Raw genomic sequence first — 19,455 nt, 5'->3', positions numbered from 1 at the left:
CTCCCTCCATAGAGCCTCGACTACTGGACACCTCCACCAAATGTGTAGAAAATCGCCCGGGACCGCACAACCCCTGAAGCAACCCTCAGAGATATGAGGAAATATGGCGTGAAGTTTTGTTGGAACATGATACGTTCGATGTAGAACTTTAAGTGATGTCTCGGTCAATGATGTCTGATGACAACCTTTTGATAACGTGTCACAACAAGTGTGCCAAGTCTCTTTGGGCATAGTGAGTCCCAGATCCCTCTCCCACTGTAGCATATATTTTAACTTTCCTTCTACGTGTGGTTTGTTAAACATAGAGTATAGGAGGGATATTATTCCAGTACCCAAAGGATCATCAAAACACCTCTGCTCAAAATTAGTTGGGCTGAACGGGATCCCATAAGGTGAATTCCGTCTGGCGAAATGGAGGACCTGGTTTATACGTAGGGCTTCTCTGGGCGGTGGCTCGTATCGCTGGACAAATTCTTGTCTGGTGAGTAATAAATTGAATGGAGAACAAAGATGTTTCAACGTGGAGATTCCTTTTAGGATCCACCAGGTGAAATGTGCTGTCTCCAATCCCGGAGTGAACATAGGGTTATGAAATAGGGGAGTGAGGGGGGACAATTTGGACTGTAGGCCGCATTTGAATCTCACCTTTCTCCATAAGATGAGGGAGAGAGCTGAAAAAGGGGCTGTAGTTAAAATACTTTGCAGGAGCTTTTCAGTAGACCACAAAAGGCCTCGAAGCGAGTATGGCCGTAGAAAAAAAGATTCTAGATGGACCCACCTGGGACAATGACTATTAGAATTAAGTTTGTCCTATTTGGGCTATTTGGGCAGACTTAAAGTATAGCTTAAAATTGGGTAGAGATAGGCCACCTATCTTCCTATGCAAGAACACGACGTTTTGCTTAATATGGGGTCTCTTACCATTCCAGATAAACTTAGAGATAGTTGACTGGATATCTCGAAGGCATTTTGTAGGTACCATTATGGGAAGGGATCTAAATAGACAGAGAAATCTCGGGAGGCAGGTCATCTTAATTGTATGTAGACGGCCCAGCCAAGATAATGTCATGCGCGACCACTTGGCAATATCTGCATGAAAATTTCTAATTAGGGGGGAGTAGTTCCATTTAAAAAGGGATGATTTGTGAGTCGTAAGATTAATTCCCAGATAAGTTAGGGAGTGTTCTTTCCTTGTGAATCCGAATTGTGAGATTAAGGGTACCGTCACACAGTGGCACTTTTGTCGCTACGACGGTACGATCCGTGACGTTCCAGCGATATCCATACGATATCGCAGTGTCTGACACGCAGCAGCGATCAGGGACCCTGCTGAGAATCGTACGTCGTAGCAGATCGTTTGGAACTTTCTTTTGTCGCTGGATCTCCCGCTGTCATCGCTGGATCGTTGTGTGTGACAGCGATCCAGCGATGCGTTCGCTTGTAACCAGGGTAAACATCGGGTTACTAAGCGCAGGGCCGCGCTTAGTAACCCGATGTTTACCGTGGTTACCAGCGTAAAAGTAAAAAAAAACAAACAGTACATACTCACATTCCAGTGTCTGTCCCCCGGCGTTCTGCTTCTCTGCACTGTGAGCGCCGGCCAGCCGGAAAGCGAGCACAGCGGTGACGCGGTGACGTCACCGCTGTGCTTTCCGGCTGGCGCAGACACAGTGGAGAGAAGCAGAACGCCGGGGGACAGACACCAGAATGTGAGTATGTACTGTTTGTTTTTTTTTACTTTTACGCTGGTAACCACGGTAAACATCGGGTTACTAAGCGCGGCCCTGCGCTTAGTAACCCGATGTTTACCCTGGTTACCCGGGGCCTTCGGCATCGTTGGTCGCTGGAGAGCGGTCTGTGTGACAGCTCCCCAGCGACCACACAACCACTTACCAACGATCACGGCCAGGTCGTATCGCTGGTCGTGATCGTTGGTAAATCGTATAGTGTGACAGTACCCTTAGTTATCCTGCTCCTCCCGGGGGGTATTGACAAACAAAGCCTCCGACTTATCTACATTGATTTTGAGGCCAGATATTTTTTCAAACGTACGGAGGAGAGAAAACAGGTTAGGGAGCGTAGAGTAGGGGTTAGACAGTGTCAGGAGAAGGTCATCGGCGAAAAGACTAACTTTATATTGTTCGCCTAGTCCAGAGGGACCTAGTATATCTGGATTATTTCTTATAGCCTCTGCTAACGGCTCCATAGCTAGTGCAAATAATGCAGGGGATAGTGGGCATCCCTGTCGAGTGCCGCGTTGTATAGTTATAGGAGTGGGTTTAGTCGAGGGAAGTTTAAGATAGGCAGTCGGTTTATCATATATGAGCTGTAGGCATGAAATTAGCTTTTGTGGAAAGCCGTATTTAGCTAATACTGTAAAGAGGTAGGGCCAAGAAACCGTATCAAACACCTTTTCTATATCCAAGGCTAATACCATGAGAGGTTTTTGGGAATGATTTGCTGAGTGGATAATATTAAGATTTCTTCGTATATTATCAGGGCCCTGCCTCTTGGGAATGAAGCCTACCTGGTCATGGTGAATTAGCATAGGGAGAATTTTATTAAATCTATCGGTAATGAGTGATGTAAATATTTTTAAGTCGACGTTTAATAATGAGATGGGTCTATAATTTTTGACTAATAAATTGTCTCGTTTTGGTTTGGGGATAACCGTCACATGAGCAACATAGAACTCAGGTGGCATCTGGGAGCCCATAAGGAGTGCGTTACAGAAGTTTTTAATGCGAGGTAAAAGAAGGTTTCCAAATTTTTTATAATATAAAGCGGAGAGACCATCAGGTCCTGGTGCCCGACCTGCCTTTAATTTATTAATTATCAGATTAATCTCCTCGGGCGAAACCTCTGACTGAAGCTGCTGTGCTATAGAATCTGCAATTTTAGGGAGTTTTATGCCCTGAAGGAATGAATTCAGAAGATTAGCAGGGGGCTCTGGAGGGGAAGAGTATAATTTCTGATAGTATTCTTGGAAAACTCTATAAATGGTCTCAGGGTGGGCGGATAAATGTCCCTTGTTATCTTTAATGGAAGGGATGGTATTTATAAATTCTCTTGCTCGCAGTTGGCGTGCTAGCATTCTGGAAGGTTTGTTTGCCTGCTTATAAAAAGTGGCTCTGGTCCAGGCCAGAGCCTTCTCCGTTCTATTAGTGAGGATGGCATCCAGTTGTTTTTTAACGTCGTGTATTTGTTTAATTAAATAACGAGATGTGGATAGTTGATTCGCCTGTTCTAGCTTGAAGAGTTTGGTCTCCAATCTGTTTTGGAGATCGGTTCTGCTTTTTTTACGAGACGAAGCTATTTTAATTAGTGAGCCTGTGATGAACTTTTTATGGGCCATCCAAATATTTCCGGGGGTAGAGTCCCCAGTCTCGTTAGTTTGGAAGAAAAATTTTAATTCCTCAGCTATTTGGGATTTGATTGAGGGATCTATAATTAGAGACTCATTTAGTCGCCATTTGAACAGATTAGACGTGGTAATGTCAAATTTAAAAACCGACATGATGAGGTCATGATCTGACCATATCGAAGGGATGTGACGTGAATATAAAACTGTTGCGAGCGAGCTCGCATTTGTGATATGTAGGTCGATACGTGAGTATGATTTATGGACTGGTGAGAAGAATGTGTATCCCCTTGTAGACCCGTTTACCTCTCTCCATATGTCCACTAGCCTATTTTCTCTCATCGTGTGCAGGATTTTTTTTTCTGTCAGTCTTAGAAAGATCGGATCTTCGCAATGCGGTGCTATCTAGGCTCGGATTCAAAGTTAAGTTGAAATCACCGCACCACACAATGTAGTGGTATGAGATTGAGGAAAGTTTAGATATTATTTTTTTAAATACCGACAATTGGGTGTTGGCGGGAATATAACTATTTACAATACAGAAGTTTTTACCTTGTAGAGTCCCTTGTAAGATAATGAACCTACCCTCTGGGTCTAAATAGGAGTCGGTTAAATGAAAAGGGAAAGTATTTTTTAGAAATATAGCCACACCTCTAGTTTTGCGGTCCCAGGAGGCCAAATAGAAGCGGGAGTAACCAGAATCAAAGTATTTAGGAGTGGAGGTGGTGGAAAAATGCGTTTCTTGTAAACACAAAATATCAGGTTTGTGTTTATGATAGTCCAAAAATGCCTTTTTCCGTTTTATAGGCGAATTCAGCCCTCTCACATTGTGAGAAATTACCTTACACATAGTTGATCAAATAGTATCGGTATAGACCAGTAGACCCAGGCGCTCAACCAGCTTGGCCAAAGAAGAACCTCTCGTTGCAGGTGATGAGATAGACAGCAATGAGTAGATCTATGGGAGAACAATAGGAAGGAGACAATACAGGGATGAATAAACACATAAAACAATGAAAGACAATGAATCTGGGATCTAGGCCCAGAACACATGGCGATCCGGATTGCCATAATAGAAAGCTTTCCGGGGATCTCCAAAGATGGGCAACATGTATGGGACCCCAGGTCCAACCCATAGCAATTAAGAGCCCGTTTTTGATATAAAAAAGGAGGAAGAAGAGAGGGGGGGTATGGGAAGGAGAGGGGGAAGAGGTGGGGGGGTAGAGGGGGGGGGAGAGGGGGGTGGAAGAAGAAGATAGGAAGGGGGAAAGGGGGGTAATGGAGGGGGTAGGGGGGGATGGGGGAGAATGGGGAGAGAGAAAAAAAAAAAAGAGGGTGGGGGAGGGTGGGAGAGTAAATAATAATTCGGGCTCATCATAATAAACATGGAACCGAAAGGATGTTCAAAAACAGTGGAACAGTAAGACTATCTCGGTTTAGTAAGTGCAGCACCAGGCTACAAAATGGCATTAAAACTATAACATAGCGCCAAATGGCTTAAAAGAGACAGTCAGGTAATTCGCGAACGTTGGCTCCTAGTTCTAGGAGCAGTCTGCCATTCTTTGATCGGACGAGGTTTTCTTTGAGGTTGTGGGGGGAGGGTATCATGGAAGGATATTCCAGCTTGTTCGAGGGCCTTTTTGCCTTCTTCCAGCGAACGACATATGTGCAGTTCATTGCCATGGGTGAAAGATAGAGAGAAAGGAAAGCCCCATCGGTATTTGACTTGAGCCGATTGCAGGGCTAAAGTGACTGGTCTTAGGGCCCTCCTGCGAAAAAGCGTGGCAGGTGAAATGTCTGAAAAAAGGCGTACGGCATCTGGAAGGCCAGGTAGAGTGGGGAGTGATCTTGCAGCATTCAGAATGAGGTCTCTGGACTCCTCGTATTGCATTTTAAGGACCACATCTCTAGGGATGTCTGGAGACCGCGGCTTACCCAGAGATCTATGAACCCTGGTGATGTGTAGTAATGAAGGGTCCGTAGCTGGCAGTAATGCTGTAAACAGCGTGGCTATTGTCTCCTTTAGATCTATAAAAGATTCCGGTAGTCCACGTACCCTGATATTTCCCCTGCGGGACCTGTTTTCCAAGTCCTCATTCCTCAGCTCTAGTTCTATGATGCGGTCTGCATGGAGTTTAAGGGTCTCTTGATCCTCCTCTAGCGCCTCAGCCGTGACCTCCATCTTTTCTTCCAGGCTTGTTGTGCGCTGGGTTATATCCTGTAGTTGGGAGGATATGGCTTGCATAGCGGTGGTGAGCTCGGTACGGAAGGTGTCCTGGAGGGTTTTTATAAGCGTTGCGGTGGAAACAACCGCTTCATCCCCGTTGGTGAGATCATCATCACCCGTTCACACATTGATCTGCGAGGACGGGGCGGGAGTGGAGACAGGTGCGGCGGCCATTTTGCTCACACCGCTGCCCGCCAGGAGCTCGGAGATCAGGCGACTCACCGGCTGCCCAGCACCTCCTTTTTTGGGCATTATAGTCCTCAGGATTCCCAGGTACAAGGGGAGCTCGACCGCTGCAAAATTCCTCCGGTTCCTGTGCTTGGTGAGGGTATATTTGGACAATGGGCTGCGGAGCTCAGCAGAGCACGTCCAGCCCCATCAAAGCCCGCGCATGCGCCTCGGGTATTGGTATTTTAACTTTGAATGAGGGAATTTTTTTATAAGGTTGAAACTGTCTCTGAAAGAAAGAGCTGAAGATCCTGTGGTGACGTCATCACTATCATAGGGCTTTCAGCATTTATAAGCTCCGCCTCCTGATCACATGACGATGACGTCACATCAGGTCCTTCAGCTCTCAGCAGCTCAGTCCTGGTTGTGTGCAGCTCGTGTTCTCTGTTATCAACCAGCAGCAGATTTCGGGTTCCTGCTGTTCTGGTGAGATGTGGAGAGAGGGGCAGAATGTGGAGATGGATGGACAGAATGCGGAGTCGGATGGGGCAGAATGCGGAGACTGATGGGGCAGAATGCGGAGACTGATGGGGCAGAATGCGGAGACTGATGGGGCAGAATGCGGAGACTGATGGGGCAGAATGTGGAGATGGATGGGGCAGGATGTGGATTTGGGTGGAAAATATTTTGGCGGGGGGGCCCCATTTGGAAGTTCGCACCGGGGGCCCATAACTTTGTAGTTACGCCACTTTATAGTAGCTTAGAACTGTCTTTATACTTGCAGATTCTAGGGACCAAGGAACTAGGGACCAAGACGACGCAGGCAGACCCCCCAAAGTTTTGAAAACATGTAAGTATAAAGTCCCGAAAAGCTGCGTCTATCCTTTTGTATAGTAGCTTAGAACTCTCTTTATACTTGCAGATTCTAGGGACCAAGACAGACTCAGGCAGAATGTCTTCATCTGAGAGCCCCCCCTCACATCGTCAGCCACCTGAGGTTTTTTTTTTTTATTCCTAAATTTTTTTTGGTACATCTCTGGTAATGTTTTTGAACCCTATATGTATTTATTCTGTTTTCACAGGAAGAAGAAGGAGGAGCAGCAGCAGAGGAGCTTCATGAAGGAGATGGGCAGGGTGGAGAAATTAGAGGAGCGGGAGCGCATAGTGTAAGTTTTGCAGAGACAGATCCTCACATAAAACACACTACACTCAACACAAACATTCAGCACAGCACACACACAGTACATATGCCTCCATCCAAGTGGAGCGCCCCCACACCGCCGCAGGGCCGAGGGGTACCCGGAGCCGGGCCTCTGGGATCTCAGTCCTGGGGTTGTCACGGTGGCTAGACCCGGTCCGTGGCCCTGTCTGTCAGTGGGGGACGTCCGTTGCAAATAGGTGCTGTTAACGGTGGTGTAGCGGTGCAGTTGTGGGGTGCAGGTCGCGGTAAATAACGAGGACACCAGGTTGCAGTCTCTTTACCTCTTTACTGGAGATCTCTCGGTCCTCAGTCCGGAATCCGGTCCACCAGGCTGCGCAAGTCCGGCCGGTCCAATGGCACCTCCAGAGTTCTCCTCACAGGTGGAAATCAGTGCCTTCCTTCTTAGCGCTTTGTGTTGTAGTCCTTCCCTGCTGTGCTTACGGAAAGTACCCCACAACTGTTGTGTCTGTTTCTTAAGTTCCCTCACAACTCGATTAACTGATCTTCTGCTAATCTTCCGTCCCTTCCTGATGTTACAGTAAGAACGGCACCCGTTTGTCAGGTAGGCCTGGAGTTCTTCCGGGACCCTAGAGACACCCCTCTCCCGCAATTGCCCCCCAAGACTTCATAGGTGATATGTGGTAGACAGCCCGCCTGAGACTGACTGTCCTGCCGCTGTTTGGAGTATGGCTTAAAGCTTTATATTATTCCACTCCCTCGGCGTTCCGGCCACCGGTAATGCGCCTCAGCAAGGTGCTGCCTCTTTCAACAAAACCCCTGCTGGTATTCTCCTTCTGCTTGATTTCGTTTCTCACTCAGCACAATCTATCTCGCTTCTAATCCTTTCTTAGGGCACCGCCGCTATTCTGAGCAGGCACGGTCCCGTTACGTTCTTTCAATTCCAAGCCTCTGCCAGGATCCCACCCCTGGCAGAGACCCTACTGTCTCTTCCTCCACAACACCCTCTCTCACTAGGTGTTGCTTCGTTCGATCCAGTCAGCTTTCTCTCCTAACTTCCTGCCTGACCCCCAGTTTACCCACTATGGTGGGGAGTGGCCTAATGAATAGCACCCTTAGCTCCCCCCGGAGGCCCAGCTGTGAAACATATTGGTGTCTGTGATACCTGATTGGAGGAACTCCTTCAGTGCCATCGAACGCACCGTGGCTCCCCTTAGTGGCGGAGCCACAGTACTGCAACGACCAGGACTCTGGGGCGCTGCACTCCCCCCTGGTTAAACACAGTACTCCGGGACTGGGAAGAAAACAACAATACAGGTTAGCAAAAAGACATACAAATTTGTTGAGTGCAAAACAATAAGCATACTTGAACAGGCTTCCCTTTATGGGAGGTGAGGACACTTTAACGTTACAAAACATAATCAAATATCATAGCAACAGGCTACAATTAACTCTCATTACCCAACCGGGTATTCTACTAAGTGCAAATGCTGGAACAATAAATTAACATTGCCTTTAGGAAACATACACTCTTAGTTTACCAAAGGCCTTCCTATAATCACATTACAGGGCAAGATAACTTCACATTCTCCTACTTTGAACCTGCAGGACCGCCTGTCCCTATGGCACCAGACCTACTGCCTCCTTTCTTTTACAGGACCGCCCCGTTCAGCCAGGGCCTACTGCCTTTCTCTACTATACATAGTATAGACATAACATTCCTTTCAATTTGAGAGCATGGAGCCCACTCTGCTTGGCTCCTATAAGGACTCACTCACTAACCCCTACGGGTCTACTTTCTGTCCTTAGTAACGAACTAACTTTCTATGGGGACGCAGGGTTTACCTTCTATCCTCACCTTCGTTATTACTTCTTTACTTTTAGTTAAACGGAACTCTACATCTACCCCTACGGGCTTTCTACATCTTTCTCTTCAAAGAACATTATCTAGGTTTCACATTTTAAACAAATTAAACACACATAACTTTTCCATGAAAAACAGTTACATTTCCTTCAAAGCATTATCTTGACATTACTGTTCTAAAACAGTATCACTTTCAAGTTCAATTCTAACCTCCCCTTTAAGAGGAGATCAAGTCTTTCTGAGGTAGCTCTTCTTCTCAGCCTACCAGTCCATGCAAAGGCTCCGGAATGGTATCTTCGCAAAATGTCTTTAAACAAAACCAGTAGGAAGCACCTTTAAGAAGGTGCAAACTATTTACAAGAAAGTTTCGATCATGCACTGTTCATGATTACGGCAGTTCTTATAACATTGTGAACCAAAAAGCAAAAATGAAAGTGAAAGCAAAAATAAAAAGCAATAGGGATCCCGGGTAAACAAAGGGATCCCTTTAAGAGTTAACCCAGGACGGGTTTTAGCAGCAAAACAGCAAGGAAATAAACAGTTAACTATTTACAGTTTCAGGTTTCCGAGGTTTAGTGGGACGGCTTCCAGGGCTGCACCTGGCACTTAACCCTTCTTGGCCTGGGCAAAGTGGGATCCAGGGTTACACCCAGTGCTGGACAAACGCCGTTAATCCGTCTCTCATGTACGGTTAGGTCATGCACAGCGATGGAGGTCTGCGCAGCTTGAGTATGGGCATTTGCTGCAGCAGAGGTAGCGGCTGCTGCAAGATCAGTCACTGGAACGGAGTCAGCAGCTGTGGCACCAGCAGTCACAGGAGTGGTGTCGGTCGTCAGGGCAGGGTCGTCCTTCATACCTGCTTCAGATGCGGTTCCTCCAGTGCCGGTCTGCTCCGTCTCCACTGGGGTCTGGAACGCTGGCTGCGGGGCCTTGTTCTGCGACGCTGTCATCTCTGCTTGCAGCACCTCGCTTTCCGGCAGGGCCTTGCTTTCCAGCTTCGGAGCGCTGGGACTTCTTCCCTGCTCCGGACCAGATGAGGCTGCCGACAGATGTCCGGTGAGGCTCCTGATGATGGCCTTCTTCCACCCGGCCTCGGTGCTCAGCTGCGTCCGCCGGGGTCGGTCGCTGAGCTCGTCCACTCCGGCCTGCAGGAATTCAGCATCAGCGGTGGAGGCCTGGTTGCGGTGCCCCTCCGGGTGGCTGGGGGAGTCCTCTGCTCCGACCCCACGCTCCGGCTCCGGGCGGCTCGCCATGGCGTCCTCCATGTCGCTCGCTCCTTCTTCCTGGTCCTTTTCCCGCTCTCTTCTTCGTGGGCGGTTTCGTTTTCGTTGTCTCTGCCCACCATTAAGGATCAGGAGGCGGATCTCGGCTGCTGACGGACACGTCCTCAAGGGGCCGAGATATTTAGACTGGGCGGCCATTGTCTTTCGCGCTCTTCAGCTTGTTCACGCCCACTTCCACGCCCTTCTTCTTCTCCTGCGCTCTCCTTAGCGCTGTAATGGCGGCGGTTTTGGCGGGAACTTCTGGCGGCAAGTGGCAACACACAGTCCTTGTAATAAAGCACAGTCCAAGCACGATAAATCACAGTTCCAAGGCACACATGACCTGATTCTTCAGGCTTAAGTAGATCCTGTTCGTGACGCCAAGATTTGGAGCGCCCCCACACCGCCGCAGGGCCGAGGGGTACCCGGAGCCGGGCCTCTGGGATCTCAGTCCTGGGGTTGTCACGGTGGATAGACCCGGTCCGTGGCCCTGTCTGTCAGTGGGGGACGTCCGTTGCAAATAGGTGCTGTTAACGGTGGTGTAGCGGTGCAGTTGTGGGGTGCAGGTCGCGGTAAATAACGAGGACACCAGGTTGCAGTCTCTTTACCTCTTTACTGGAGATCTCTCGGTCCTCAGTCCGGAATCCGGTCCACCAGGCTGCGCAAGTCCGGCCGGTCCAATGGCACCTCCAGAGTTCTCCTCACAGGTGGAAATCAGTGCCTTCCTTCTTAGCGCTTTGTGTTGTAGTCCTTCCCTGCTGTGCTTACGGAAAGTACCCCACAACTGTTGTGTCTGTTTCTTAAGTTCCCTCACAACTCGATTAACTGATCTTCTGCTAATCTTCCGTCCCTTCCTGATGTTACAGTAAGAACGGCACCCGTTTGTCAGGTAGGCCTGGAGTTCTTCCGGGACCCTAGAGACGCCCCTCTCCCGCAATTGCCCCCCAAGACTTCATAGGTGATATGTGGTAGACAGCCCGCCTGAGACTGACTGTCCTGCCGCTGTTTGGAGTATGGCTTAAAGCTTTATATTATTCCACTCCCTCGGCGTTCCGGCCACCGGTAATGCGCCTCAGCAAGGTGCTGCCTCTTTCAACAAAACCCCTGCTGGTATTCTCCTTCTGCTTGATTTCGTTTCTCACTCAGCACAATCTATCTCGCTTCTAATCCTTTCTTAGGGCACCGCCGCTATTCTGAGCAGGCACGGTCCCGTTACGTTCTTTCAATGCCAAGCCTCTGCCAGGATCCCACCCCTGGCAGAGACCCTACTGTCTCTTCCTCCACAACACCCTCTCTCACTAGGTGTTGCTTCGTTCGATCCAGTCAGCTTTCTCTCCTAACTTCCTGCCTGACCCCCAGTTTACCCACTATGGTGGGGAGTGGCCTAATGAATAGCACCCTTAGCTCCCCCCGGAGGCCCGGCTGTGAAACATATTGGTGTCTGTGATACCTGATTGGAGGAACTCCTTCAGTGCCATCGAACGCACCGTGGCTCCCCTTAGTGGCGGAGCCACAGTACTGCAACGACCAGGACTCTGGGGCGCTGCACAAGCACATAATTTATTTATTTTTTTTATTAGTCTTCACAATCCGGGGCTCGACGTAGAGTTCCTCAGAGCACCTACCATAGTCGTCGGAATGCTAGGCTCGGCAGTCACCGAAGAGTAAGTTCCTTTTTTGGTTTGGTGTTTAGCAAACTGTAAAATTCATGTGTTATAATCTTTCCCTTTTTATTCTTTTTTTTTTTTTGTTAAAAGGCTTCACAGCGTGCTCCTGAACAGGATGAGGAAGAGGAGGAAGGCATAGATGTGGACACCCTCATCCAAGCGGTCCAAAGTCGGGAGCCGCTATGGAAGATGTCGGACCGCCGCCATGCTGACCAGTACGTCACCCGACGGCTATGGGAGGAAGTGTGCAATGCTGTTATTGATAACTGGGAGGAACTCGATGCTGGGGCACAGTCCATTAACGTGTGTTAGCATGATTTAATGTGTTGTATAGTAACCAATTTTTGCTTTCTCTTTCCAGGTAACAGGGTAATCGTGCGGTGGCGGTCACTGAGGGATCGCTTCAAGAGGGAGTTCAATAAGGAGATGCAGGCCCCGAGTGGATCTAGAGGACGCAGGAGCAGGTATAAACATTCCAGAGCCCTGTCATTCCTCCGGTCGACGCTGCTGAGCAGAAGGTAAATATTCAACACCACAAGTTTTCAGTCAAACTGTTAAAATGTGTAACCTTCTACTTTTTTTTGGCAGCAAGGGCAATTGTAATATCAATATACTAATTTTTTTGTTTGTTTCTTCTTTAACAGTACTGTCTGCAGCACTCGGGAGCCTGCATCAGAGTTGCACCCCTCTGGAGCGATCCCTCAGGGGTCCGCCACCGAGGACCACGTCGACCCTTCTGTGTCTGCACCTTCCCTTTTGTGTGATCCCTCGGCCCAATCCACCAGCGCTGGAGCAGCAGGGTGGACTTCGTCACTTGAAGTTGCAGGTGATGAGATGGAGTTCCCTTTACCCCACCCCTCTGACACTGCCACAACATCTAGACCACCTTTGGGGTCAGGACGGCAGCGCCAGAGAGGTCAGGAAAGGAGCTATGCGCCTGAATTTTTGCATTTGAATGCAGCCTTCCAGAATGCCATCAAGCTTTTGGGTGAGCAACCGACTGCTGGTTACAATATGCTTCACAAAAGCATATTGGAACTCAGCAGTCGTCTGGATAGGATGCAGTCAGATGCAAACCAGTCACCAAGACACTGCTTTTTTCAGTCAGTCCTCAGGCACATGGAGAATCTAACTCCTGACCTGCAGATGCATGTGATGCAAGGCTGCCACACTGCTCTAGTGCAGGCGATGTCCCAAGCCCCTCCACCCACCCTTCATGTTTCAACACCTTTCCCCTCTCAAGTCACCGTATATCCTCCCGTCCGTCCTCCTCCCGTCCATCCTCCTTCTACTCCTTCGCCATACCTTTCTTCCCCCCTCAGTATTTCCCAGTTCCTACCTTCCCCTTTCCATTCTTCCCCTTTAACTTCACCGTTCCCAATCCCACCAACACCTTCACCATACCTCCCACAAACCACATCTGTACCTCAACTCCCTTCCCAACCTCATGTTTTCACCACCCATTCCACTTCTGTTCCTCCCCGTGATGTCCTGTCCCCCCCTATCGACGTGGCCCGCCCTGTCAGCCCCTCCGCTACTATCTCCACCCCAAATTATGAGAACCTTTAAAAACTTTATGTAAATAAATAAAGCATTTGTGGTTTAAAAACAATTTTATTGTCTCTCTTTTTTTAAAAAAAAAAAACTGAATTAAAACCACCAAGGTTATGGTAATAGTAAACATTACAAAATGTTTAAAGGGTACCGGTACAAAACATACAAAATACTGCAAGGTTAACCAAACAAAAAAATGGTATTTTTACAAGTTTGAAAAAAAATTTTTTTACACCATTTCATACTGCCAGTCAACTGATCCTGCAGGAGACATGAAGTAGTCTGCAAAATTGTCCCGCATTCTGGAGACTGCTACTGGACTGCGAAAAGTTGTGTTGTGGTAGTCCGGCAAGGTGCTTTCTGACACATTATCCTCTAGGGAAACATGTTCTTTTGATAAAACAAAATTGTGAAGTACCACGCAAGCCTTCACCACATCATCGACAGTTTCAGTCTGCAGTTTAATGGCAGTTAGTAGCACTCTCCATTTGGCAGTTAGGATGCCAAAAGCACATTCCACTACTCTGCGTGCTCTGGTTAAACGGTAATTGAAAATTTTCTTCCTCTGGGTTAGTCCACTACTTCCAAAGGGTTTAAGCAAATGTGGGGAAAGCTGGAAGGCATCATCTCCAACGCAAACAAATGGTAACGGTGGACCGGTGGTTCCAGGGAGAGGTCTAGGGGGCGGAAAGTCAAATGTCTCTCCATACAACCGACGCCCCATTGGTGAACTTTTAAAAATCTGTGAGTCATTTGTGCGTCCATACGCACCGATATCCACAGCGATGAACTTGCAGTGTGCGTCGGCTATGGCCATCAAAACAATTGAAAAGTACTTCTTATAATTGTAGAATTCTGATCCAGAGCCAGAAGGTTTGACGATCCTGATATGTTTCCCATCAACTGCGCCGACACAATTTGGGAACTGGCATATTTGTTGAAAATTTTGTGCAATCTCCAGCCACCTCTCCTGTGATGGCTCTGGAATATATTCCGCTTGTAAGCATTCCCACAATGCCCGGCAGGTATCTCTGATGATCCCGGAGATGGTGGATATCCCAAGCCTAAACTGGAAATGTAGGGATGAGAACGACTCTCCAGTTGCAAGGAATCTGTTAACAAAAGGAAAAGACAATAACTAATAAAAACTTCAAAAAACATCATTACAGTTATAAGTCTGATGAATGAGAATAATTAAAAAAAAATAAATAAAAATAACTTACCGAATAGTCACCATGAGACGCTCTGCTGGTGATATGGAGAAGGGCATCTGGGTGTCTCGTCTCCGTATAGATTCTTCCACATGACCCAATAAAATTTCGAAATTTTCGGCCTTCATCCTCACATAGTTGAAGAACTTCTGAGGGTTTTCCCTCAGTTCAATGTAAAGTGTTGAATAAACACCACGGGTCATGCGTTGGGTTGTGATGGGATGGATCCGCAGCCTTCTCTTCCGTCGCTGCCGCAGGATCCGCAGGCTTTCCTCCTCCTTGTCCCGAACGATGACTGCCAACCGATTTGCCTCAAAAGTAAAATCCGCACATATCTTCGCTATGTTTGCCAGTACTTGCTCCATCACTGCCACTTTCTCTAATAAGCCCTTTCAAAGATGTGATGTAAATACACAGTATATATAGTTTTCCAGTAGTTTCCAGTAGCCAATCACATTGAGATCCTCCCCTTCCAAAAAACGGATCCGTCAAAAAACGGTTCCAACGGATGGAAAAACAGACGCGACGGTTCCAACGGATCCGTTTTTGTGACGGATCAATATAACTGATCCGTCAAAAAAACGGATCCGTCGGAACCGCTTTCCCAACAATTTTGACGGATCCGTCGATCCGTCACGATGTCGGAGGTGACTGACGCCAAACAACTGAAGTGTGAAAGAGGCCTTAAACACATTGACTTAACTCCACACAGTGTGAATGGAATGCAGAAAACCAAACCCAAATACAACTCCTAGGTGCACAGGGAGAGGAGTACCTACAAAGCTAACCACCGAGAGGTACAGGGAAGGTTAGCACCAGCTCAGCTAACCACCGAGGGGTGCAGGGACAATAGGAAGTGTGCAATACCTCGTTAGAACCACTGCAAAAGAACATGTGGGTTGAACTTGCTCTGTGGTGCAATACCCTGTAAGGGTGCGTGTCCACGTTCAGGATGGCCGGCGGTATCGCCGGAGCGGCGAAGCCGCTCGGCGCTAAGCCCCGCCCCCTTTCTGGGACGCGATGATGCCGGATGTGTTAACTGTACACATCCGGGATCATTGCACCTTCGCATAGCGCCCTGTGATATTACTTGCGGCGACGCAGCGTCGCCGCAGGTAGCACGGACATGCTGCGATCTGAAAAGACGCGCAGCATGTCCGGAGTCGCAGGGCCGACGCATGCGTGTTTCCACGCATAGTGGACACGGGATTTCAAAAAATCCCCTCCACTATGCTGGAACATCTGGACGCTGCGTGTTTGACGCTGCAGCTCTGCGCAGCGTCAAACAAGCAGCGTTTACTGACCGTGGACACGTACCCTTAGGGTATGTGTCCACGTTCAGGTTTGCTTCAGGCTTTGGTCAGGATTTTATGCAGGTAAAATCCTGACCAAAAATGCACCTGAGGTCACTGGCAGGTCACCTGCGGTGTTCCTGCGTGTTTTGCTCATTGTAGCAACATGCTGCGTTCTGAAAAAACGCACCGCATGTGCGTTTTTGCGGGAATTCCGCATGCGTTTTTTAAATGCACAGTGGAGACGGGATTTCATGAAATCCCCTCCACTATGCTGTAACATCTGGACGCTGCGTTTTTGACGCTGCGGCTCAGCGCTGCGTCAAAAACGCAGCATTTCCTGAACGTGGACACATACCCTTAACCCCACAGGAAAGCATATGCAAACTGAGTATTCAGAATTGGCTAATTGCTATGTATTTTTGATTAGTCTTTGGTTTCTAGGGTTGAGCGACTTTTATTTTTATAGGATCGGGTCGGGTTTCACGAAACCCGACTTTCTCAAAAGTCGGGTCGAGCGAAATCGGCCGATCCTATAAAAAAGTCGGGGTCGGCCGAAACACGAAACCCAATGCAGTGCAATGGGATACTATGGGTCCCAGGGTCTGAAGGAGAGGAAACTCTCCTTCAGGCCCTGGGATCCATATTAATGTGTAAAATAAAGAATTAAAATAAAAAATATTGATATACTCAGCCGTCCGGAGGCCCCTGGACATCACCGCTGGTAACCGGCAGCCTTCTTTGCTTAAAATGAGCGCGTTCAGGGCCTTCCATGACGTCACGGCTTCTGATTGGTCGCGTGCCGCTCATGTGACCGCCACGCGACCAATCACAAGCCGTGACGTAATTCTCAGGTCCTAAATTCCTAATTCTAGGAATTTAGGACCTGAGAATTACGTCACGGCTTGTGATTGGTCGCGTGGCGGTCACATGGGCGGCCGCGACCAATCACAAGCCGTGACATCATCTAAGGCCCTGAACGTGCTCATTCTTAGGAAGGAAGGCTGCCGGAAAGAAGCCGAGGGTGAGTATATTCCTATTAGGTATATACTCACCCTCGGACGCGCCCTGCTTCTTTCCGGCAGCCTTCCTTCTTAATGAGCGCGTGAAGGGCCTTAGATGACGTCACGGCTTGTGATTGGTCGCGGCTGCCCATGTGACCGCTCACGCGACCAATCACAAGCCGTGACGTAATTCTCAGGTCCTAAATTCCTAGAATGAGGAATTTAGGACCTGAGAATTACGTCACGGCTTGTGATTGGTCGCGTGGCGGTCACATGAGCGGCACGCGACCAATCAGAAGCCGTGACATCATGGAAGGCCGTAAACGCGCTCATTTTAAGCAAAGAAGGCTGCCGGTTACCAGCGGCGATGTCCAGGGGCCTCCGGAGAGGTGAGTATATCAATATTTTTTATTTTAATTCTTTATTTTACACTTAAATGTGGATTCCGATGCCGATTTCCGATATCGCAAACATATCGGAACTCGGTATCGGAATTCCGATACCAGATTCAGAAGATCGCCGACCTCATGGCCGACCCCACACAGGGGTCGGGTCGGGTTTCATGAAACCCGACTTTGCCAAAAGTCGGCGACTTCTGAAAATGGCCGACCCGTTTCGCTCAACCCTATTGGTTTCTATATATTTGTGCTGTGTTTTTCATTTTCTTTATGCTATGATTAAGGGCGGTTGTTACGCTTGAAACGAGTAAGGCTGCCGTCACACTAGCAGTATTTGGTCAGTATTTTACATCAGTATTTTACATCCAAAACCAGGAGTGGGTGATAAATGCAGAAGTGGTGCATATGTTTCTATTATACTTTTCCTCTATTTGTTCCACTCCTGGTTTTGGCTTACAAATACTGATGTAAAATACTGACCAAATACTGCTAGTGTGACGGCAGCCTAAGAGTTTTTATAATTTTCTTCACTAACTTTTTCCTTCTAATTTTAATGGATTGCTTTTAAAATGGAATAATTTTTGACTGACCGATGGCTATGCTGCACATATTTTCTTCTTACCTGATAGATCTGATTCTGCCAGCACCTGTGGTCGATACATACAGCACAGTTAGCAAACTATTGGCAGCTCTGGTGAGTAGTGTTGAGCGATACCGTCCGATACTTGAAAGTATCGGTATCGGAAAGTATCGGCCGATACCGGCAAAGTATCGGATCCAATCCGATACCGATACCCGATACCAATACAAGTCAATGGGACTCAAGTATCGGACGGTATTCCTGATGGTTCTCAGGGTCTGAAGGAGAGGAAACTCTCCTTCAGGCCCTGGGATCCATATTAATGTGTAAAAGAAAGAATTAAAATAAAAAATATTGCTATACTCACCTCTCCGACGCAGCCTGCACCTTACCGAGGGAAGCGGCAGTGTTCTTTGTTTAAAATTCGTGCTTTTCTTTCCTTACGTGAAGTCCCGGCTTGTGATTGGTCGCATGCCGCCCATGTGGCGGCGACGCAACCAATCACAGCAAGCCGTGACGTAATTTCAGGTCATTCAGTATTTTAAAATTACGCTCCGGCTTTGTGATTGGTTGCATCGCAGTCACATGGGCGACGCAACCAATCACAGCAAGCCGTGACGTAATTTCAGGTCCTTAAGGATTTTAAACTTACGTCCCGGCTTTGTGATTGGTTGCGTCGCAGTCACATGGGCGCCGCAACCAATCACAAGCCGTGACGTCACGGGAGGCTGGACACGCGCGCATTTTAAAATGGGCGCGTGTCCAGCCTCCCGTGACGTCCCGGCTTGTGATTGGTTGCGGCGCGGTCAACCAATCACAAGCCGGGAGGCTGGACACGCGCGCATTTTAAAATGGGCGTGTGTCCAGCCTCCCGTGACGTCCCGGCTTGTGATTGGTTGCGGCGCGGTCAACCAATCACAAGCCGGGAGGCTGGACACGCGCGCATTTTAAAATGGGCGCGTGTCCAGCCTCCCGTGACGTCCCGGCTTGTGATTGGTTGCGGCGCGGTCAACCAATCACAAGCCGGGAGGCTGGACACGCGCGCATTTTAAAAATTTTAAAATGCGCGCGTGTCCAGCCTCCCGGCTTGTGATTGGTTGACCGCGCCGCAACCAATCACAAGCCGGGACGTCACGGGAGGCTGGACACGCGCCCATTTTAAAATGCGCGCGTGTCCAGCCTCCCGGCTTGTGATTGGTTGACCGCGCCGCAACCAATCACAAGCCGGGACGTCACGGGAGGCTGGACACGCGCCCATTTTAAAATGCGCGCGTGTCCAGCCTCCCGGCTTGTGATTGGTTGACCGCGCCGCAACCAATCACAAGCCGGGACGTCACGGGAGGCTAGACACGCGCCCATTTTAAAATGCACGCGTGTCCAGCCTCCCGTGACGTCACGGCTTGTGATTGGTTGCGGCGCCCATGTGACTGCGACGCAACCAATCACAAAGCCGGGACGTAAGTTTAAAATCCTTAAGGACCTGAAATTACGTCACGGCTTGCTGTGATTGGTTGCGTCGCCCATGTGACTGCGACGCAACCAATCACAAAGCCGGAGCGTAATTTTAAAATACTGAATGACCTGAAATTACGTCACGGCTTGCTGTGATTGGTTGCGTCGCCGCCACATGGGCGGCATGCGACTAATCACAAGCCGGGACTTCACGTAAGGAAAGAAAAGCGCGAATTTTAAACAAAGAACGCTGCTG

General features: G+C 48.6%; 1 protein-coding gene across 1 annotated transcript in view; it reads left to right on the top strand.

Moving 5' to 3' along the window:
* The window catches only part of LOC143782638 (uncharacterized), a 147,855-nt gene extending 134,580 nt beyond the window's left edge, over nucleotides 1–13,275 (top strand). Inside the window, exons 3-9 of the mRNA XM_077270326.1 lie at nucleotides 6,541–6,606; nucleotides 6,679–6,753; nucleotides 6,839–6,922; nucleotides 11,622–11,705; nucleotides 11,799–11,923; nucleotides 12,070–12,226; nucleotides 12,353–13,275. Of these exons, the coding sequence (XP_077126441.1) occupies nucleotides 6,709–6,753; nucleotides 6,839–6,922; nucleotides 11,622–11,705; nucleotides 11,799–11,923; nucleotides 12,070–12,073 (342 nt within the window). The 5' untranslated portion in view covers nucleotides 6,541–6,606; nucleotides 6,679–6,708 and the 3' untranslated portion in view covers nucleotides 12,074–12,226; nucleotides 12,353–13,275. The remainder of the gene's footprint in view (nucleotides 1–6,540; nucleotides 6,607–6,678; nucleotides 6,754–6,838; nucleotides 6,923–11,621; nucleotides 11,706–11,798; nucleotides 11,924–12,069; nucleotides 12,227–12,352) is intronic.
* Nucleotides 13,276–19,455: the final 6,180 nt, after the last annotated feature.

This window comes from Ranitomeya variabilis, chromosome 6 (genome assembly GCF_051348905.1).
Source record: "Ranitomeya variabilis isolate aRanVar5 chromosome 6, aRanVar5.hap1, whole genome shotgun sequence".
Lineage (NCBI taxonomy): Eukaryota > Metazoa > Chordata > Amphibia > Anura > Dendrobatidae > Ranitomeya > Ranitomeya variabilis.
This window is presented reverse-complemented; position numbering and strand designations above follow the sequence as displayed.